General features: G+C 41.0%; 1 protein-coding gene across 3 annotated transcripts in view; it reads right to left on the bottom strand.

Annotated features, from left to right (window-relative positions):
- Nucleotides 1-17,699: 17,699 nt before the first annotated feature.
- LOC132003805 (multidrug and toxin extrusion protein 2-like) overlaps nt 17,700-24,272 on the bottom strand; it is a 49,320-nt gene continuing 42,747 nt past the window's right edge. The window contains exon 16 of one of the 3 annotated variants that reach the window (XM_059379573.1): nt 17,700-17,881. In XM_059379573.1, coding sequence (XP_059235556.1) covers nt 17,715-17,881 — 167 coding nt within the window. In that variant the 3' untranslated portion in view covers nt 17,700-17,714. The remainder of the gene's footprint in view (nt 17,882-24,272) is intronic. The other 2 variants (XM_059379565.1, XM_059379572.1) reach the window with 2 other exon arrangements.

The following is a 24,272-nucleotide window of genomic DNA, read 5'->3' as shown; positions in this document are numbered from 1 at the left end:
TTTAAAGCCTTTATGGGGAGTTTGAGCAATCCAAATAGAGAATACTAAAAACAAACAAACCCTAATATTGGGGATCCCCTCCACAAAGCCCACCAAGTGACTTGTGTACCCATTGGCTTTTCATCTCTTTTTCAGAAATGAGAACAAGCCTAGGATGACCAGACAGCTGTGAAAAAACAGTAATACAAGAAGGCAACTGAAAAGAAACCGAGACTTTATAGGATAAAGAGGACTTACATCCTCAAAGGGATAACCCCAAATACTGCAACCATGATCTATAATAGGAAGCTCTAGAATGAAACATTCCAGGAAAACCTTGGAGCTAAAATTCACATAACATAAAATTAACCAGTTGAAGTATATAATTCAGTAGCATTTTGTACATTTAGTACATTTGTGATTTTGTTGTTTGTTTTTAAACTATCGTTTTTTTTTTTTTAAGATTTTTTATTTATTTGTGTGAGAGAGGGAGAGAGAGCGACCACAGGCAGAGGCAGAGGGAGAAGCAGACTCCCTGCCAAGCAAGGAGCCTGATGTGGGACTTGATCCCAGGGGCCCCATTCTTGGATTCGACAATTTGCTAGAATAGCTCACAGGACTTGGGAAGATGCTTGACATATGGCTACTGTTTTATTATGATGGATACAACTCAGGAAGAGCTCAATGGAAGGGATGCACAGGGGAAGTGACAAGGGGTGATGATGCTCAGAGGTCCCACGCTCCTTCTGGGCAGGTCACCCTCCCCGGCTTCCCCATGTGCTCACCAGTCCAGAAGCGCTACAAATCCTGTTGCTTAGAGGCTTTTTTGAAGGTTCCATTAGAGAGTGTGATTGATTTGAGCCACTGGCCATTGGTGATTGGACTCCTCTCCAGTCACTCTCCCCTTGCTGGAGGTTGGGGGGGCGGGGCAGCAAGTCCCAACCCTCTAATCTCATGTTGGTCTTTCAGCGGACCTGACCATTCCCCATCCAGAAGTTATCCAGGGGCCCATCAAGAATGACTTTCTTAGCATAAGCTTGGGCAAGGTTAAAAGGCCTCATCATGCATAACAAAAGATGCTCCTCTCACCTCAGGAAATCTCAAGGGCTTTAGAAGCTCTTGATCAGAAACCTTGGGCACTTGGATGTCACAGTAACAAAAGGAGAACAGCTGACCGAACCATTAACTCCTCTTGCTAGATCCCTCAGAGAACTGAGGTCACAAAGATAACTTCTCCACCAGAAGCTGAAGAGATGGACAGATACAGCTTACCCGAGCAGAGGTGGCTGGAGCCAGGAACAGGAAAACTGGAACTGAAACTGACTAGTTGCTGGAGGCTTAATGCAGACAAGCTGAAGAGTTAAAAATTCCAAGGGGGTTTCGTCTTAGGTGAGCCCCATAAAATCCCATGAATTTCATCTTCAGGGCCCCATCAGGTTCTCAGAGTGTAGATCAGAGAAAAATCCTTCCATGCTTCTGTAGAAGGTGAGGGAAATGGAACCATTAAAAAATATGCCCAGGGCATTCTGTGCTGTTCAACCAAAGCCTACCTTCAAGGGAAACTTACTAGAGGCCAACTACGTTGGGTTTTATCAGAACCTAAACTGGTGGGAGGGAAAGAAGTAAACTCCAGCCCTGCCAGCCTTCCACAAGGAGAAGTGAAATACCCATGTAGACCCCTGTATCCTTCTGTCATCCTAGGGGATAGAGGGAAGCAGAATCATTCAGGAAGAGTAGGCACAGTCCAGAGACACACAGGCCCTTTAAAAGATTTGAGTGAGACCTTATCACTGAACTACGGAACACTTCCCTCTGCCGCACCTTACCATCACGTCAGTTTAGCTCCTGTATAATACCAAGAAATTACAATGGAAAGAATGATACATCTCAAACCTTACTTAACTCTAGCAAAGCCAAAAGACAAGGAGAGACAAAAATCAGCAGACATCAGGGGAAATTTTAGCCCCTGGCAGCTATAGTCACAAAAACTATAGACAGCTTATGCCTCAGGTAAATAAACATAAATCCTCACATCAGAAACCTGTTGACCTCGGTTCCTTTTATCCAGTTCATCAGGCTAGCTTCCCACAGGTAGTTCATTACAAGGCCTGCTTAAAGGCAAAACAGTTTGGAGAGACAAAGCAAGCATCAGACCAGACTCAGATATGGGAGAGATTTGGGGATGATCAGACGGAAATTTTAAATAACTAGGATTGATATGTTAAGGGTTTAATGGGAAAAGTGGACAACGAGCAAAAACAGATGGGTCATGTAAATCAGAGAGAGAGAGAGAGTCAAAGTATCCAAATGAAAAGTTAGAAATAAGAAATACTATAACAGAAAAAAAAAAGTGCCTTTTGTGGGGCATGATTAGACTTAACAGACTAGACATGACCAGTGAAATAGACTGGACATGACCAGTGAAAGAATCAGTGAGTTTTTAGAAACTTCAATAGAAACTTCCTGTCTTAGTCTGTTCAGGGGGTGATAGTGAAATACTACAGATGAGTAGCTTATAAGCAACAGAGATTTACTGCTCACAGTCCTGGTGGCTGGGAAGTCCAAGGTCAAGATTCAGTGTGGTCTCATCCTGTTGAGGGCCTTTTTCCTGGTTCCTAGCCAGTGCCTTCTCATTGAGTCCTCAAAAAGTAGAGGGACAAAGGATCTCTCTGGGGCCCCTTTTAGAACACTGATCCCATCCATTCACTTCCCAAAGGCCCTACTTCCTAATCCTATCACCCTTGGGAATTAGGACTTAAACGTGAATTTGGGATCAAATGTGACTTTGGGGGGACTTAAGCATTCAGATATAGCCATTCCCAAATGAAATGCAAAGAGAAAAAGAGTGGGAGGAAAAAAAGAACATCCAAGAACTGTGGGACAATTAGAAAAGGTGTACCATGCAAAAGAAAGAGAAATTAAAGAAGGAAGAAAGGAAGAAACAGAAAGTAAGAAAGAAAGAAAAAGAAGAGCGCCTGGGTGGCTCAGTGGGTTGAGCCTCTGCCTTCAGCTTGGGTCATGGTCTCAGGGTCCTGGGATCGAGTCCCGAGTCAGGCTCTCTGCTCAGCAGGGAGCCTGCTTCCTCCTCTCTCTCTCTCTGCCTGCTTCTCTGCTTGTTTGTGATCTCTGTCAAATGGATAAATAAATTCTTAAAAAAAAAAAATAAGAAAAGGTGTAACATGCAGTGAATGGGAGTATCAGAAGGAGGGGAAAAAAATAGAAGAAGACATATTTAAAGTTAATAACTGAGACTTTTCCAAAATAATGCCAAACACCAAACCACGGATTCAACTTAAAGAACACCAAGTAAGATAAATACCCAAAACTCTACACCTACATATATTATATTTAAGCTGCAGAAAATTGAAGAGAGTCTTGAAGCCAGAGGGGGAAAAACAGTACCCCTAATGGAGCAAGCAGAAGAATTATGTCAGACTTCTCTTGAGAAACTGTGCACGCAAGAAGAGAGTGGAGTGGAATATTTAAAGTATTGAAAGTAAAAAATCAGATGAGAAATCTGTACCTAGGGAAATTATTCTTCAAAAGTGAAAAGGAAATAAAGACTTTCTCAGATGAATAAGACTTGAGGAAATTTGTCAACCATATACCCAACTTGCAAGAAATGTTAGAGGTTCTTTAGAAGGACGAAACATGGTCTACATCAGAAACTTGGATATACATGAGAAAAGGAAGAGCCTTAGAAAACAAATGAAGGTAAAATTAGATCTTTTTAAAAAATATTCTTAATTTATCTAATGGTGAAAAGGTTTGTTAAAAATAATAACAATGTATTTGGCTATTGTAACTTATGGATAACTAAAATGAATGATGGTAGTATTACAAGGGTTGGGAGGGAAATATTGGGAATACTCTGTTATAAGGCATCTGCACTACTCATGAAGTATTATTTTAAAGAGGAATTAGAGGGGTGACTGTGTGGCTCAGTCAGTTAAGGGTTTGACTCTTGATTTTGGCTCAGATCGTGATCTTGGGGTTCATAAGATCAAGCCCTGTGCCAGGAGTGGAGCCTGCTTGAGATATTTTTCTCTCTCCCTCTGCCCTCCTCTCTACCTAAAAAAGAAAAAAAAGGTGGGGGGGAGATTAATTGTAAACGTATATTGCAAACCCTAGGGTTACCACTAAAAACTTAAGGAAAAGTATAATAGCTATGCCAGCAGAGGAGAGAAAATAGAATCATATAAAATGCACAATTAAAACCAGGGAAGGCAGAAAGTGAAAGAGAAAAAAATGAGAGCATAGGGGAAGCACATAGAAAGAGTAACAAAGAGAATAATTAATCCCACTGTATCTATATTCACACCCTGACTTCAGAAACAAACAGTAAACTAGGAACAGAAGGGCATGCCCTCAACATAATGAAAGCCTTCTATGAAAAATTCACAATCAACGTCAAGAATGAAAGACCCAAAGTTTTTCCCAGCAGATCAGGGACAGGACAAGTATTCGCACTTTCATCAGTTCTATTCACTACAGTGAATAGTTCTATTCACTACAGCAAGGTCTAGCCCCAAAGCATTAGGCAAGAAAAAGAAATTAAAAGCACCCAGACCTCAAAGGAAGAAGTAAAATTATCTATGTTCATTAATGACACAATCTTATGTGTAGAAAACCCGAGATTCGATGAAACTGTTAGACCCAATAAATTCGGCGAAGTTGCAGGATACAAAGAAACACATACTCAGTTGTATCTCTATCTGTACACTAGCCATGAACAGTCCAAAAAGGAAAGTAGGAAGACAATCCCATTATACAATTGCATCAAAAGGATAAAATAAGGGCACCTGGGTGGCTCAGATGGTTTAGCACCTGCCTTTGGCTCAGGTCATGATTTCAAGGTCCTGGGATCGAGCCCCACGTTTGGCTCCCAGCTCAGCAGGGAGCCTGATTCTCCCTCTCCTTCTGCCTCTCCCCCTGCTTGTGTGCTCTCTGTCTAATGAATAAATAAGATCTTTTTAAAAACCCCAAAAGATAAAGTATTTATGAGTAAATTAACCAGGGAGGTAGAAAATCTACACTGAAGACTATAAAACATTGCTGAAAGATATTAAAGACAAATAAATCGAAAAGACATCCTTTGTTTACAGAATGGAAACTTAATACTGTTAAGATGATGATAGTACTAAAAGTGATCTACAGATACAATGTAGTAAAATCCCAAAGACATTTTGCAGAAATAGAAAAACCCATAATAAAATTCACATGAAATTTCAAGGGACCCAAACAGCCAAAGCATCTTGAAAAAGAACAAAGTTGGAAGTCTCACACTTCCTGATTTCAAAACTTACTACAAAAATGTAGGAGGCAAAACTGTGCGACACTGGCATAAAGGCAGACATAAAGACCAAAGGAGAGAACTGAGACCCCAAATAAACTTTTGCATGTATACATACATGGCCAAATGATTTTCAGCAAGACAGCCAAGACCGTTCAATGGGGGAAAGGACAGTCTTTTGAATAAATGATGCTGGAAAGATCAGAAATCTGCATGAAAAAGAATGAAGTTGGGTTTTCACCTAACGCCATAGACAAAATTAATTCAAATTGGGCAAAAATAAAAGCCTAGTTATAAGAGCTAAAACTGTAAACAAACAAACATGGAAAATCTTTATGATAGTGGATTAGGCAATGATTTCTTGGATGTGATACCAAAAGAATAAGCAACAAAAGAAAAGATAGATGGACTGGGTCTCATCAAAATTAAATACTCTTACACATCAAAGTATACTTTCAAGAGAATGAAAAGGCAACCCACCGAGTGGAAGAAAATACTTGTAAATCCTATATACAAAGGAGATTAATGTCCAGAATATATGAAGAATTTCTACACGTCAACAGCAGCAGAAAACAAATAGCCCAATTCGTAAATGGTCAAAGGACTTGAATAGACATGTTTCGGTGAAAGATAAATGGCCAATCAACACAAGAGAATATTCTTTACATCATTTTTTGTCATTAGGAAAAGGCAAATTAAAACCACAAGACTTAACGCCAATTACAATGGCCATTATAAAAATAACAAAAAACCAAGTGTTGGCAAGGACGTACGAAGAATGGAAATCTTGTGCATTGCTGAAAGGAATATAAAATAACGTAGCCACTGCAGCAGATAGAATGTGTGGTCTTTAGAATGAAATGTAAATTACCATATGATACAGCAATTCCACTTCTGGTTATAGAAAAATAATTGAAAGCAGGGAATCAAACAGGTAACGTTTATGCCAATGTTCATGGAAGCATAATTTCCAATAGGCAAGGTGGAAGCAACCCAAAGTTCTGTCAACAGGTAGACAGATATACAAAATGTTGTATATACACACAATGGAATATTATTCAGTCTAATAAGGAATGAAATTCTGATATATGCTCTAAGTTGGATGAAACTTGATAACATGATTCTTTTTTTTTTTTTTAAGATTTTATTTATTTATTTGACAGAGAGAGATTACAAGTAGGCAGAGAGAGAGAGGAGGAAGCAGGCTCCCTGCTGAGCAGAGAGCCCAATGCGGGACTCGATCCCAGGACCCTGAGATCATGACCCGAGCCGAAGGCAGCGGCTTAACCCACTGAGCCACCCAGGCGCCCTGATAACATGATTCTAAACCATATGTAAAAAGGACCACTTACTTAGACCACAGACAAAAAATAAACTCAAAATGGATTTTGGTTTCAGTAGAAACTGAAACCATAAAAATCCCAGAAGAAAAGATAGGCAGTAATCTTTTGGACATCAACCTTAACATATTTCTGGATATGTCTCCTTGCGTGAGGGAAAGAAAAGCAAAAATAAACTAATGGAACTACACCAAAATAAAAAGCTTCTACACAGCAAAGAAAATGATTAACAAAACAAAAAGGCAGCCTACTGGATGGGAGAAGATATTTGCAAATGATATGTCCAATAAGGGGTTAACATATATAAAGAATTTATACAAAAACATCAAAAAACCAAAAATGGACTAAGGACTTGAATACACATTTTTCCAAGGAAGATATACAGATGGCCAACAAACATGTGAAAAGATGCCCAACATTGGGCACCTGGGTGGCTCAGTTGGTTAAGTGACTGCCTTTGGCTCGGGTCATGATCCTGGAGTCCTGGGATCAAGTCCCACCTTGGGCTCCCTGCTCAGTGGGGAGTCTGTTTCTCCCTCTGACTCTCCCCCTTCTCATGCTTGCTCTCTCATTCTCTCTCTCTCAAATAAATAGATAAAATCTTAAAAAAAAAAAAAAGATGCCCAACATCACTGATTATCAGGGAAATGTAAATCAAAACCACAATGAGGATCTCACATGACACTGGTCATAATGATTAGAATAAAAAAGACTAGAGATAACAAGTGTTGGTGAGGATGAGAAGAAAAAGGAACACTCAGGCACGTGGTGGGATTGCAAACTGGTGCATCCACTGTGGAAAATAGTATGGAGGTTTCCCAGAAGAATAAAAATAGAAATACCATATGATCGAGTGATACCACTGCTAGATATTTACTCAGAGCAAAACACTAATTGAAAAGATACATATATATCTTGAATAGGGTTAAAATTTATGGTATAAATAAGCCTCCAACTTTTCTTTAAATATTTTTTTAAGAGATTTTATTTATATATTTGACAGACAGCAAGAGCATGAACCACAAACAGTGGGGAGGAGAGGGAGAAGCAGGCTTCCCACTGAGCAGGAAGCCCAATGTGGGGCTCAATCCCAGGACCCTGGGATCATGACCTGATCTGAAGGCAGATACCCCACGACTGAGCCACCCAGGCACCCCTCTTAAATAAATTTTTAAAAAACGTTTTATCTTAAAGGATATTTCAATTCAATAATGTCTTTTGTGATGAAAATCCACTTGCAAGTCACCAATTCAGTTTCACTTTGATTTTTTTTTTCCACTGAATTTTGGTAAAATTTGCTTTTAAAAAATAGTGCTATATAAGATGGTGGAGGAGTAGGAGACCTTAATTTCATCTAGTCCCACGGATTCTGCTAGATTGCTTATCAAACCATTCTGAACACCTGAGAACTCAACCGATCGAAGAGAGAAAGAGCTGCAACTCTACAAATAGAAAACTGATCACTTTCTGGAAGGTAGGATGTGTGGAGAAGTGAATCTGAGGTGATACATGGAAAGAAAGATCGCGGGGGGAGGGCCAGCTCCTGGCAAGTGATAGAGCAGCGGAGCACAAAATTGGAACTTTTAGAAGTCTGCTCCATGGAGGGACATTGCTCCACAGGCTAAGTGGGGCGGGGGGGGGGGGAGCCCTTGCGGGGACAGTGACAGCCCTTGCGGGGTCAGATATACCAGGGTGTCTGTGTGTGGCAGAGCTGCCAGGTATTGCAGAGACGGAGCTGAAGTGTAAGTCTCTCAGCTCAGGGTTACCTTAAACCATGATCTGAGGCACAGTCAGGCCACTGCTCTTCGAGCAGGGACCCTACAAGTGGCAGATCTGGGGAGACCCCTTCCTTCCTCCCTGGGGAGGAGCGGCGTGGGAGCATGCTGCAGGAATCTGCTGGGTTTGGAGACTCCAAAAGGGGCCAAGCACCAGAGGTAGAAATACTTGGTCACAGGCCGGGTGAGCTTGGGAGTGCAGTAAGGAGACCAGGGAGACAGGAGGGAACTAACTGCTTTTCTCTGAGGGTGCACTGAGGAGTGGGGTACTGAGCTCTTGACCCTTTCGGCTGGAGACTGGGAGGCCTGCATTTCATTCTGTCCTCCAGAGCTCTACAGAAAGCGTTCAGGGAACAAAAGTGCCTGAGAGAAAACCAGAGATGACTTACCCTGGCCACTGGTAAGGGCAGAGCAGTTCCCCCTTGGACTAAGACATTTGAGAATCATGGCAACAGGTCCCTCCCATAGAAGATCAGCAAAGAACATCCATCCAAGACTAAGTTTACCCATCTATGAGAACACTGAAAGAGATATCACCTCAAAAAAGAGAATAAGAGGCAGTACTGACTGCCAGGGACCTAATCAATGTGGACACAAGTAAGGAGGTGGAACTAGAATCAGGAATAATGATTATAAAGGTACTGGCTGGGGGATGCCTGGGTGTTTCAGTCCATTGTGCATCTGCCTTCAGCAAGGGTTGTGATCCCAGGGTCCCAGGATTGAGTCCAGCATTGGGCTCTCTGCTTGGCAGGGAGCCTGCTTCTCCCTCTGCCTGCTGTGCCTCCTGCTTGTGCTCTCTCCCCCCCCAAATTAAAAAAAAAAAAAATCTAAAAAAAAAAAAAAAGATAGTACCTGGGTTTGAAAAAAGCATAGAAGACATTAGAGAATCCCCTTCTGGAGAAATGAAAGAACAAAAATCTAACAAGTTCAAATTAAAAAAAAGCTGTTAATGAGATGCAGTAAAAAAAAAAAAAAAAAAGGAAGCTTTAACTACAAGGATAAATGAATCGGAAGAGAGAATTAGTGATATGGAAGACCAAATGATGGGGAATAAAGAAACTGAGAAAAAGAGAGATAAATAACTACTAAATCACATGGGGAGAATTGGAGAGATAAGTGATAACATAACATGAAACAATATTAGAATAATTGGGATCTCAGAAGAAGAAGAAAGAGAGAGAGGGACAGAAGGTATGTTGGAGCAAATTATAGCAGAGAACTTTCCTAATCTGGGGAAGGAGATGTATCAAAATTCAAGAAGCAGAGAGAACCCCCCCCTCAAAATAAAAAAAAAATTGGTCAATACCCCATTATCTAATAGTGAAACTTACAAATCTCAGAGACAGGGGCACCTGGATGGTTCAGTGGGTTAAGCCACTGCCTTCGGCTCAGTTCATGGTCTCAGGGTCCTGGGATCAAGCCCCTTGTCAGGCTCTCTGCTCAGCAGGGAACCTTTGTCCCCCTCTGTCTCTGCCTGCTTCTCTGCCTACTTGTGATTTCTCTCTCTCTGTCAAATAAATAAAATCTTAAAAAAAAAATCTCAGAGACAAAATCCTGTAAGCAGCTCAGGGCAGGAGATTTGTAACCTACAAGGGTAGAAAGATTAGATGGCAGCAGACCTATCCATGGAGACCTGGCAGGACAGAAAGGATGGACATGATATATTCAGGGTGCTAAATGAGAAAAATAGGTAGCTAAGAATATGTGATCCAGCTAGGATGTCATTCAAAATAGAAGAAGTGAAGAAATCTTCCAGGACAAACAGAAACTAAAATAATTTGTGATCACCAAACAAGCCCTACAAGAAATATTGAAAGGGGTCCTCTAAGCAAAGATAGAGTCCAAAAGTAACAGACCAGAAAGGAACAGAGACAATATACAGTAACAGGCAACTTACAGGCAATACAATGGCACTCAGTTCATATCTTTCAATAGTTACCCTAAATGTAAATGGGCTAAATGCCCCGACCAAAAGACACAGGATATCAGATTGGATTAAAAAGCAAGCCCCATTGATATGCCATCTGCAAGACACTCATTTTAGACCCAAAGCCACCTCCAGATTTAAGGTGAGGGGGAGGAAAACACTTTATCATACTAGTGGACACCAAAAGACATCTGGGGTGGCAATCCTTATATCAGACAAAATAGATTTTAAGCCAAAGACTGTAATAAGAGATGAGGAAGGTCACTGTATCATAATTAAAAGGTCTATCCAACCAGATCTCAATTGTAAATATTTGTGCCCCTAACATGGGTGCAGCCAATTATATAAGTCGATTAATAACAAATTCAAAGAAACACATCAACAATAATGCAATAATAGTAGGGGGCTTTAACATCCTGCTCACTGAAATGGAAGAACATCTAAGCAGAAGATCAACAAGGAAATGAAGGTTTTAAATGACACACTGGACCAGATGGACATTGCAGATATATCCAGAACATTCCATCCCAAGCAACAGAATACACATTCTTCTCAAGTGCACATGGAACATTCTACAGAATAGATCACACACTGGGTCACATATCAGGTCTCAACTGGTACCAAAAGATTGCGATCATTCCCTGCATATTTTCAACCCCAATGCTTTGAAACTGGAACTCAATCACAAGAAGAAATTTGAACTCAAATACATGGAGGCTAAAGAGCGTCCTACTAAAAAATGAATGGGTCAACCAGGAAATTAAAGAAGAATTTTAAAAACTCATGGAAACAAATGAAAATGAAAACACAACTGTTCGAAATCTTTGGGATGCAGCGAAGGCGGTCCTAAGAGGGAAGTATGTAGCACTACAGGCCTTTCTTAAGAAACAAGAAAGTTCTCAAACACACAACCTAGCCCTAAACCCAAGGGAGCTGGAGAAAGAACAGCAAATAAAGCCTAAGCCCAGCAGGAGAAGAGAAATAATAAAGATTTGAGCCGAAATCATGAAATAACAACCAAAAGAACAGTAGAACAGATAAACGAAATTAGGAGCTGTTTCTTTGAAAGAATAAGATTGATAAGCCTTGGGCCAGCCTTATCAAAAGGAAAAGAGAAAGGACCCAAGTAAATAAAATCATGAATGAAAGAGGGGAGATCACAACCAACACTGAAGAAATACAATCAATTATAAGAACATATTATGAGCAACTATATGTCACAATCTGGAAGAAATGGATGCATTCCTAGAGACATATAAACTACCAAAACTGAACCAGGAAGAAATAGAAAACCTGACTAGACCCATAACCAGCAAGGAGACTGAAGCAGTCATCAAAAATCTCCTAAAAAAAACAGAGGCCCAGGGCCAGAAGTCTTCCCAGGGGAATTCTACCAAACATTTAAAGAAGAATTAATACCTATTCTTCTGAAGCTGTTTCAAAAAATCAAAATGGAAGGAAAACTTTCTCATAAAAATATGAGACCAGCACTACCTTGATCTGCAAACCGAAGACCCCACCAAAAAGGAGAATTATAGAGCGATGCCCCTAGTGAACACAATTCAAAAATCCTCACCATGATATTGTTAAAATACCTATGCAACCTAGAGAAATCTACACAGTCTACCTGTGATGGAACTAGAAGGTATCACACTTAGCAAAATAAGTCAATCGGAGAAAGACAACTCTCATATGATCTCCCTGATATGAAAAAGTGGAGATGCAACATGGGGGGTTAAGGGGTAGGAGAAGAATGAATGAAACAAGATGGGTTTGGGAGGGAGACAAACCATAAGTGACTCTTAATCTCACAAAACAAACTGAGGGTTGCTGGGGGGTGGGGTTATGGACTTTGAGAAGGGTATGTGCTATGGTGAGTGCTGGGAAGTGTGTAAACCTGGCGATTCACAGACCTGTACCCCTGGGGATAAAAATACATTATATGTTTATAAAAAAAAAAAATCCTCACCATGATATTGTTAAAATACCTATGCAACCTAGAGAAATCTACACAGTCAGTGCAATCCCTCTCAAAATACCATCAACTTTTTTCACAGAGCTGGAACAAATAATCCTAAAATTTATATGGAACCAGAAAAGACCCCAATGAGCCAGAAGAATGTGGAAAAAGGAAAGCAAAGCTGGTGGCATCACAATTCCAAACTTCAAGCTCTATTAGAAAACTGTAATCAGGGGCGCCTGGGTGGCTCAGTGGGTTAAAGCCTCTGCCTTTGGCTCAGGTCATGATCCCAGGGTCCTGGGATCGAGCCCTGCATTGGGCTCTTGGCTCAGCAGGGAACCTGCTTCCCTTCCTGTCTCTCTCTCAGCCTGCCTCTCTGCCTACTTGTGATCTCTGTCTCTCTGTCAAATAAATAAAATCTTAAAAAAAAAAATCTGTAATCATCAAGACGTATGGTACTGGCACAAAAACAGATACATAGATCAGTGGAGCAGAATAGAGAGCCCAGAAATGGACTCTATGGTCAACTAATCTTTGACAAAACAGGAAAGAATATCCAATGGAATATCCAATGTCAACTAATCTTTGACAAAACAGGAAAGAATATCCAATGGAAAAAGGACAGTCTCCTCAACAAATGGTTTGGGAAAACTGGACAGCCACATGCAGAAGAATGGAACCGGACCATTTCCATACAGCGTACATAAAATACATTCAATATAGATAAAAGACCTAAATGGTAGACAGGAATCCCTAAAAATCCTGGAGCAGAACACAGCAACTTCTATGGCCTCAGCCACCGCAGCTTCTTGCCAGACAGTCTCCAAAGGCAAGGGAAACAAAAGCAAAAATGAACTATTGGGACTTCATCCAGACAAAAACCTTTTGCACCACAAAAGAAACAGTCAACAAAACCAAAAGAGAACCTACAGAATGAGAGAAGGTATTTGCAAATGACATATCAGATAAAGGGATAGTGTTCAAAATCTATAAAGAACTTCTCAAACTCAACACCCAAAGAACAAATAATCCAATCAAGAAATGGGCAGAGGACATGAACAGACTTTTCTTCAAAGAAGACATCCAAATGGCCAACAGACACATGAAAAAGTACTGAACATTACTCAGCATCAGGGAAATACAAATCAAAACCACAGTGAGATACCACCTCATACCAGTCAGAAGAGCTAAAATTAACCAGTCAGGAAATGACAGGTGTTGGCGAGGATGTGGAGAAAGGGGACCCCTCCTACATTGTTGGTGGGAATGCAAGCTGGTGCAGCCACTCTGGAAAACAGTATGGAGGGTCCTCCTCACATTGAAAATAGAGCTACCTACGACCTAGCAATTGCATTACTGGGTATTTACCTAATAGATACAAATATAGTGATCCAAAGGGGCACCTGCACCCCAATGTTTATAGCAGCAAATGTACACAATAGCCGAACTATGGAAAGAGCCTAAATGTCCATCGACAGATGAATAGATAAAGAAGAGATGGTGTATATATACAATGGAATATTACACAGCTATCAAAAATGGAATCTTGCCATTTGCAATGATGTGGCTGGAACTAGAGGGTGTTATGCTAAGGGGAATAAGTTAATCAGAGAAAGACAATTATCATATGATTTCGCTCATAGGTGGAATTTTAGAAACAAAATAGGATCATAGGGGCAGAAAGGGAAAAATAAAACAAGATGAAATCAGAGAGGGAGACAAACTATAAGAGACTCTTAACCATAGGAACCAAACTGAGGGTTGCTGGAGTAGAGGCGGATGGGGGATGTAACTGGGCAATGGACATTAAGGAGGGCATGGGAGGTAATTAGCACTGGGTGTTACATAAGTCTGATGTCACTGAAGATAATAATAACACTGTGTGTTTTTGTTTTTGTTTTTTTTTTTTTTTTTTTTTGTTTTAATTTTTTATTTTTTATAAACATATATTTTTATCCCCAGGGGTACAGGTCTGTGAATCACCAGGTTTACACACTTCACAGCACTCACCAAAGCACATACCCTCCCCAATGACCATAATCCCACCCCCTTCTCCCAAACCCCCTCCCCCCGGCAACCCTCAGTTTGTTTTGTGAGATTAAGAGTCACGAGATTTTATTTATTTGACAGATGGAGATCACAAGTAGGCAGAGAAGCAGGCAGAGAGAGAGGGGGAAGCAGTCTCCCCACTGGGCAGAGAGCCCAATGCGGGGCTCGATCCCAGGACCCTGAGATCATGACTTGAGCTGAAGGCAGAGGCTTAACCCACTGAGCCACCCAGGCGCTCCAGTAACACTGTATGTTAAATGAATAATTTAAAAAAAAAAAAACAACCAAATGGGATAATAAACTTCACAGCCATAAATTCCATATTCATAATAAAGTTCCTAGTGGAGTTACAGAAGAGAAAATGAAATAAGTAAAATAATAAATAAGCAGCCATACATGAACAGCTGAACACCGCTGAAGCAGGCCTCCTCACCTCCCCTGAGGAAGCACCCTTGTCCGCGACCACACTTGGCCAGAGGAAACAGTCACTAGTTTCTTCTGAAGTTTTACAATTGTTTGTTTGTTTGTTTTTAAGATTTTTATTTATTTATTTGACAGATCACAAGTAGGTAGAGAGGCAGGCAGAGAGAGAGAAAAGGAAGCAGGCTCCCTGCTGAGCAGAGAGCCCGATGTGGGGCTCCATCCCAGGACCCTGGGATCATGACCTGAGCCGAAAGCAGACACTTAACTGACTGAGCCACCCAGGCACCCTATTCCCGCAATTTCTTAAACAAATGGCAGCATACACCGTGCATCATCTTGCTTTTTTCAAAACAATGTATTCTAGAGATATTTCCATATCTGTGCAAAGAAAGCTTTCCTCTTTTTCATTTTTTGTCTCTTTCCTTTCCCCCGCACCTTAATTTTTAGAAGCTCTTACTCCACTAATAAATATGGCTCAGGGCCCCTGGACCTGACCCACTTACGATTAACGACGATTCTTCTTGGTGAGGAACTAGAAGAAACATGGAAGAGGAATGGGAGCTTTGGCTTCTCCTCTCTTAGACATGCTTCAAAAAACAATTACATGCTGTTTTTAAGAAATAATGGAAATGAAGAAAAAAACATTAAAAATTTATCGGTAGGGGAGATTAGGTGTCATTGCAGACTGAACATTTAACATCACTCTTCCTCGGGCTCCAAGTCCCCTTGACATGGTAAAAAATACCATTACTGAGCTTGGGGGCAATTCCGAAGTGATAAAAAGCTGATGGGATCAGATTGACAGAAAATTAGGAGGAAATGCAGTCCAGATTCTAAGCAGAAGGCTGCTATAAATAGCAGTTTCCTACAAAATGCCAGAAAATCACGGGGCTTAGAGTTACATGCAGAGAACAGCGGGGGGCTCTGGGGCATCACCAGGATAATTCAAGCAGGCTCTCGGGAAGATTTGGGACAAACAGACCTATCCCTCCTCAGTAGCCTGAGGTGACAGCCGTATTAGTGTGAGCACAAAGTCCTGAATCCTCGTTTCTAAATAAACACTCTACCAGAGCAGAGCTCACAGAATTAAGTGCCAGGAGTGGACATAGCAGCAGAGCAAACCTCACAGTTAACTCCTGCAATGATGAGCAAGCCTGCTGGCTCCCCTCCTCTTCAAGCCAACCAGGGTTACCACCGAGGTGCAAACGCAGGAAGGAAATTGACAAGAATGCAATTATTTGCATGTAATCAGCTCACCCGCCCAGAAACTACAGAAAAGCTGAAAAATTATTTGAATGAAGGGGATTTAGGAAACCTGTAAGATGCAAAGTCAGCCTTCAAAACCCCAAGAGTTTTCTGCATCATGAATTACCAATTAGAAATTTTAATTAAAAAAAAAAAAAAAAAGATCGTATTCACAACAGTGAAAACAAATACACCAAGAGAAAATCCCAAGGAAAGACAGGCACATTGATGCCGGTCTGCAGTGGTACCTGCCCTCTCTTACCTTGGTGGTTCCTCCGTTTGTCTGACTCAAGGGCCAGATGGGTGCGCTTAGCTCCCTGACGGCAGCCAGCTTTGGTGGTATGCCTCTGTCCCTGAGCTTAAAGGCCACAGGAACTGATGGGAGTTTCAGTCTCTCCTCATGGGGTCCCAACCTCTTGGGGCTCCCAGTCTGCCTTAGATCTCCTCTGCTTTATATTCATCTTTTCTGATGGCCTCCCCCACTGACTCCCAACTTCCAGCCCCAGAGGCCCTGACAACCACAATGCTTAAGCAGCATTGTGCAAACCAGTTTGCTGTAACAAATGGATATAAACCCATATGTGCATATCTACTGCTGGTTCTGCTTCTCTGGTGAACCCTGGCTTAGTGAAGGACCTTTCAAAGATCAAGCACCAAGTAAAACACCATCGATCCTATGGCATGGGCAGAAGTGGGCTCTCAGGAAATAGGTCAGTGTTGGTTAGAGATGGAATCTGGCATAGACTGAGAATTAGTCCATTCATTCATTCATTCCACATCCAGGGCCCCAAGCTGGCAAAGGCACAGGGAGGCTGGTCTGTTGTCAACTCCTAGGAATGAAACAAACCTGGAATTCAACAAAACACCTGAGGATTCAACAGAAGTTCTCTTCTGTTGAGAAGGTCGATTGACAGTTTACACCCTCTAATGAAGGGATTCTATCCCTAGGAATTGTCCAGAGGAACGATTCAGGTATGTTAGAAATTCATACACCTAGGATGCTCATCACGATCTTATTTATAGAGGCGCCTGGGTGGCTCGGTCATTAAGCTTCTGCCTTCAGCTCAGGTCATGATCCCTGGGTCCTGAGATCAAGCTCCGCTCAGTGGGAAGCCTGCTTCTCCCTCTCCCACTCCCCCTGCTCATGTTCCCTCTCTCGCTGTGTCTCTTTCTGTCAAAATCTTTTAAAAAATCTTATTTATAAAGAGAAGAAATTTAAGTGTCCACTGTTAGGGAAGCATTAGAGAAATGATACAAGGAAACATTATAGAGGTACTAAAAACCATGTCTTTCACATGGGATAGGAGAAGATCACATATTCAGTGTAGCCCTACATCTGTGAATAAATAAAAAATACTGGCATAAAAACAATTTTACACTGGAATAAAGGCACCTCCTCCTACTTCCCCGCCATCTTGTCCCTCCCCTACAATACTGGAATAAAATACATTGAAATACTCCATTTTTTATATTAGAGGGGTGAAATCATAGGCAACTTAAAATTTTCTACTTTATATTTTTATTCATTTTCACAAGTACTCCATATTGTTAAAGTATAACTTTAATAACTTAAAAAGGTTATTTTAGAAATCTGAGTGCCTACTAAGTACCATAGCAAGAAGCACTTTTGTGCTTCTAAAGAAGCTTAGAGGTTAATAGGGAAGAGATTTTATGTTTTTGCTTTTCGGAAGTAAAGTTGAATCATAAAGCCTCAGCAGCCTCCTTAGGGCAGACGCTTTTGCAGTTTGGTTAAATAGTACCTCCCGGGGTTTAGGCCCCCGTGGTAGAGATGAGATGGTAATAAGCATTTGGTAATTGTGAGTCCCAGATGCAGAATGACAAAGTCCTGCCAGATATTAACCAAATGCCCCAGAGGCTCCCAGGCTGTACCTGTCATGAAAAAGAGAGATGACACTGAAGATGGTTATTCATTAAGCCACCAAATAACATTTCCAAAAAGTTAAAATAAGAAATGAAACACCTGTTTGTGTGGACACAGGGAGGCTCTCAGAGCAGCCGCAAGATTAAAAATTTCACAGAGAAATGGGGGCAGATTCCAAATTTTTACATGGTAAAGTGCACTGGTTGGATACAGAAAAAAATGAGCTATGTGAATACATACTACAGCATTCAGTCAGTCCTCTAGACTATATTTTTTTTCTAAAGAAAAAAAAAATACAATCATTGTTATTGAAGGAAATCTATAGAGAAAGCATATATGGATAGAATGGCAGAACACAGGGGCGCCCGGGTGGCTCAGTGGGGTAAGCCTCTGCCTTCGGCTCAGGTCATGATCCCAGGGTCCTGGGATTGAGCCCCGCATTGGGCTCTCTGTTCTGCAGGGAGCTTGCTTCCCTCTTTCTCTGTCTCTGCCTGCCTCTCTGCCTACTTGTGGTCTTTGTCTGTCAAATAGATAAATAAAATCTTTAAAAAAAAAATCCAGTACACGTATACAACAATTTACCCCAAAAGCCCATGACAAATTATTTTGCACAATTCCATACATTTGGAATCTTGATTAAGTGGATAACTTTATTTAAAAAACATATAATTTTCCAGTGTTGGCCCAATGAAAGATAGAAAGTCTAAACAAACTGATTTTCAGAGACAAAATCACGAAAATTGCAAGAATAAATTCCTTCAAAACACCAGGTCATGATAGTTTAATTAAAAAAAAAAAAAAACTTCACCAAACCTTTAAATAACAGATCACTCCTATTCTAAATTTTTCCAAGGCATACAAAAAGGAAAAAAATTCTCTTTATGAAGTTAAGAATAATATTAATATCATCAATATAAAAACTTGAGAGACAGAGAGAGAGAGAGAATGATAAACTAATCTTACTTAAAAATATTGTTGAAAAAAAATTTTTTTCTTAAATAATCTCCATACCCTGGGTGGACCCCAATTTGGGACTTGAACCCACAACCCTTAGACCAGACCTGAGCTGAGATCTACAGTCAGATGCTTAGGGGCATCTTGGTGGCTCAGTCAATTAAATGTCTGGCTCAGACCTGATTTCCAACTCAGGTCATGATCTCAGGGTTGTGGGACTGAGCCTTGGGTTGGGCTCCACACTCAGTGGGCAGTCTGCTTGAGATTCTCTCTGTCTCCCTCTGTCCTGCCCCTGTGCTCTCTCTCCCTCTATAAAAAGGGGGAGAGGGGGGACCTAGGTGGTGCAGTCATTAAGAATCTGCCTTCTGCTCAGGTCATGATCACAGAGTCCTGGGATCAAGTCCCGCATTGGGTTCCCTGCTCAGTGGGAAGCCTGCTTCTCCCTCTCCCACTCCCCCTGCTTGTGTCCCCTCTCTTGCTGTCTCTCTCTGTCAAATAAATAAAATCTTTAATAAAATAAAATTAAAAATTGGGACACCTGCGTGGCTCAGGTCACGATCCCAGGGTCCTGGGGTCGAGTCCTGCATCAGGCTCCTGGCTCGGTAGGGAGCCTGCTTCTCCCTCTGCCTCTACCTATCACTCTGCCTGCTTGTGCACACTCTACTTCTCTCAGAAAAATAAACAAAAAAAAAATTAGAAATAAATCTTTTTATTTTATTTATTTATTTTTTAAAAGATTTTATTTATTTATTTATTTATTTATTTGACAGGCAGAGATCATAAGGAGGCAGAGAGGCAGGCAGAGAGAGAGAGAGGGAAGCAGGCTCCCTGCTGAGCAGAGAACCCAACACGGGACTCAATCCCAGGACCCTGAGATCACGACCCGAGCCGAAGGCAGTGGCCCAACCCACTGAGCCACCCAGGCACCCCAGAAATAAATCTTTTTAAAGAGCCCAACACTTAACTGAGCAACCCAGGCACACCTGAAAAATTCTAAAATAAAATATTAATCAAATCTAGCAACTTAATAACAATAACCAGAATTTTTCAACATGAGGAAACCAATTAATATCTTTAATCGTCAAAGTAGATCTAAGGAGAAAAACTATAGGATCATCTCTATAAGCACTGTGAAGTTGTTGGACAAAATGCTCAATCATTCTCGTTGTACACATTCAAAAAAGCATCCCTGGATACTTCCTGAACATGACTTTACAGAACGTGGACACATAAACCTACTCGTGTGTGTGTGTGTGTGTGTGTGCACGCACCTGCACGCATGTGCATGTTTCTTGCCTAAAGCCAGCATACTATTAGTATAGAAACTTTGGAAACGTTATTCTGAAGTCCTAAACACAACCAGCATTTCCACTATCCCATCGGGTTATTACACTAGTAAAGCCATTGAGCAGGGAAAGAAACCAGTGGTCTAAATCTGGAATGGAGAATATAAAATTCACCTTGTTTAGTAGATGATACAATTGTATCCTGGGAAAACCCAGGAGAATCAGCTGAAAACTACTACAAAGGATAAGAGAATTTGAAAATTTTAACAAGACACAAAATTTACATACAGGAATTAACAGTCCTCCCACATACCCAGCAACTGCCACCTGGATTATATAATGAGAAGAAAGGCCTTACCTACAATGGCAAGAAAAAGATTAAATATTCAGCAATACATTTAACAAGAAAAGGATAAAATCTTCTTAAGGAAAACGATAAAAGCATGCCTGAGCAGAAGCTAGCATTTCCAAAATGTTCCTCAGCTAAGTGAACCTAAAAGCTGAGAGTGTCAGAGAAGTATGCATTTTATGAAAACATGGAGGGCCCCAAGTCTGGGATTGAGATAACAAAGAATTGCTAATTGTTCTGCCTCTAACCTCAATACCATGTTAAACAGAAGTAGCAAAACTAGCTATTCTTTTTTTTTTTTTAAGATTTTATTTATTTGACAGACAGAGGTCACAAGTAGGCAGAGAGGCAGGCAGAGAGAGAGGGAGAAGAAGGCTCCTCACCGAGCAGAGAGCCTGATGTGGGGCTCGAACCCAGGACCCTGGGATCATGACCAAGCCGAAGGCAGAGGCTTAACCCACTGAGCCACCCAGGCAAAACTAGATATTCTGTCTTGTTCCTGATCTTGGGGGAAAGCTTTGTCTTTTACCATTGAGTATGATGTTAGCTGTCAAGCTTTCCCTCCTTCCATTCCTTCCTTCCTTCCTTCCTTCCTTCCTTCCTTCCTTCCTTCATTCCTTATTTCTTTATTTTAAAGAGATGGGGAGAGCAAGCAGGGAGAGGGGAAGAGGGGTAGGGAGAGGGGGAGAGAATCCTAAGCAGACTCCCTGCCAGGCGTGGAGCCCTACGCAGGGCTGGATCCCAGGACCCCAAGGTCACAACCTGAGCCAAAAGCAAGAGTCAGATGTTCAGCCAAGTGAGCCACCCAGGCACCCCTGCTCGGCTTTTCATAAATGACCTCCATTGTGTTGAAGAACCTTTCATCTTGTTGCAATAAGCTTTACAACTTTTTCTCATTTCATTTTTTAAACTGTATATAACATAGGGTGCCTGAGTGGCTCAGTCAGTTAAGTGTCTGTCTTTGGCTCAGGTCATGATCCCAGAGGTCCTGAGATCCAGTCCCAAATCAGGCTCCCTGCTCAGCAGGAAGCCTGCTTCTCCCCCTGCTTCTGCCCCTTCCCCTGTCTTGTGTGTGCACGTGCACATGTTCTGTCTTCCATAAATAAATAAAATCTTTAAAAATAAATAAATTGTATATAACATAGATTTGCCATTTTAACCATTTTGAAGTGTGTAATTCAGTGGCATCAAGTGTGTTCACTGGCATCCATCTCTAGAACTTTTTTCATCATTCCAAGTGGAAACTGTGTATTAAACAGTAACTCCCCATCACCATCAGCAGCCTCCAGCCCTCGGTGACACCATGCTATTTCTGCCTCTATGATTCTGATTACCTTCCACAACTGGTGTATGTGGAACCATGCACTATTTATCTTCATTTCATTTTCTGGCATTTGGCCAAACTTTCCTTTTTATTTCTTGCTTATTTTACCTTCTGATGTTTGGAGCTGGCTTCTCCCTTAGATTCTTTTTCTCTTCCATGTCATTCCTGAGTTTTAATTACTTGTCTGTCCTCTTTTTTCTTGTCTATTTCTTCATTCTATTTAATCTATTTATTAAACTATTACTTCCAGCTTTTTTTTTTCAAATATTGTTTCTATTTCTCAAGAGAACATAAGAACTATATATCTGGATAAACTTTTGTATAAGGTTTTTGTCTCCCCTTCCTTAGAGGTATGTGGGTTGTGCATGCATGTGTGTAATGTCTGTGCATGGGTTCTATGTTCATTCTTTCCTGTGACTGATAATATTAATACATAAATAACAAAACCCAAGAAAGATTGCACACACACACACAGAACTATACACTAATCTTACTTAAAAATATCATTGAAAAAAATTCTTTTTCAGATTTTTTTAGATCATTATCAGGCAAACATTCACTGAAGAAGCGTATATTGTTAGGACAGGTAGGACAGTGAGGCTTCAGTTCAAATTTGTTGTCTTAAACACCTCTCATAAAATCTGTTATCCCTGCCGTGGAAAGACAGGTGAATATTCAATAAACATAGGAGAAGGTGTCCACCATCATTAGCCAGCAGGAAAATGCAAGGTAATATCACCAAGAGATACCACTACAGAACCACCAGAAGAGTTCATTTCTCAAAACTGACATGAGTCACTCTCATATGTTATCAGAGGGGAATAAAATGGGTGTAAGCATGTTGGAGAATGATTTGAAAGTTAAACATGTTAGCACCTGTTTGCTATCACCCAGAAATTCTGTAGCAGATTAGGTAGGGGCATAACAGGGATGTTGGTAATGTTCTAGTGGTAGACACATAGGTGGGATGACTCTGTAATAATTCATTGTATACATTTCTTTCTTTTTTTTTTTTTAAGATTTTATTTATTTGAGAGTGAGAGAGAGCACGAAAGCAGGCAGAGGGAGAATCAGATTCTCCGATGAGCAGGGAGCCTGATGTGGGGCTCAGTCCCGGGACCCTGGGATCATGTCCTGAGCAGAAGGCAGATGCTCAACTGACTGAGCCACCCAGGTGCCTCTCCGTTGTATACAGTTCTAATTCACACGTTATTTTATATTTATGTCACAGCAAATAAAAATGCAGTGTTTATTATTTGAAACAACTGTAGTTTATACGCAAAGTTTATATATTTGATCTCCTCAGTTGTCAGCAGGGAGAGTTTTCTCAAAGGTAAAGCTGAAATAGTCACCCTCCATTCTCTGGATCTCAGAGAGACTAACGTTGCGAGTGCATGTCCAGGACTCCTCTCTTCCTTCTGGCCCTAATTTGGATTCCTACGAAGCTGGAAGGTTTGCTCATACCTTGTGCTCCCTGCAACGAATACATTGACTGCTTATGTATATTTTCACACATTTAAGATCTTTTAACTCCTTTTACCCCATAGTGGAATTAATCAAAGGACATGAACAACAGAATTAATTGAATGTAGCAACTCTCTCTATAATAAAGTTTCTTTTGGTAGCAAGTGGCAAAGATTCAGTTCAAATTTCAGGTCCCTAATATTTGGAAATTTATTGGCTTAAGAAACTGGAGATGTACTTCACAGTTGTGCCTTTAGCTTTAAGCCTTACTAGATACAAGTAGTCTTATGAAGACACTGTCTCCGAGCTCTGCCTTCCTCTGTATTAGCTTTCTTCTTAGCAAGTCATTTCTCTTAAAGTATCAACAAATTAGCTAGTGATCCCATAGGGAAACCATGTCCCCGGGTTGGTTGGTGGTGATGGGACTGGGGGTGGCTGGCTGGCTCAGTCAGTAATGCACATGACTCTTGATCTCAAGGTTGTGAGTTCAAACCTCACATTGGGTGCAGAAAGTACTTAAATAAATAAAATTTAAAAAGAAAAGCATCTTTGGTGATAGTTCTAACAAAAGTTCCTGGGCCACCTGGAAATTCCTAAATCAATCACTGTGGGCTAGGAAGATTTGATACTCTGACTAGATAGGCATGGGTCACATGGAAACCCTGAGGTGATGAAGAGGGGACACAGAGTGGGTTACCCAAGATAAAGAAATTGTCTTTTACAACAAAAAAGAAGGGAGGGAGGAAAAGTATGGTGGGAAGGCAGACTCAAATCACCAGTCTATCACATTTCCTGGAAGAAATAGCTTGTACGCCCTCACTCCCTAGTCCTGGATCTTGGAGGGGTGATTTCATTGGCTCACAGCTACTTGAATCAATGAGTTTATCATATTCAAAGGCTGAAAGGGAGAATATTTCAACTTGGGAGTGTGGTCAAAGAATGAGTCTCTCATTGGGTCCGTACACATATCACCTTGTTCTGTTGAATGTATTTTGATGCGATTTTTTAAAATGGCGCCCAAC

This window comes from Mustela nigripes, chromosome 16 (assembly GCF_022355385.1).
Source record: "Mustela nigripes isolate SB6536 chromosome 16, MUSNIG.SB6536, whole genome shotgun sequence".
NCBI classification, from domain to species: Eukaryota; Metazoa; Chordata; class Mammalia; order Carnivora; family Mustelidae; genus Mustela; species Mustela nigripes.
Note: the sequence above shows the minus strand (reverse complement) of the source record. Positions and strands in the feature narration are given on the sequence as shown.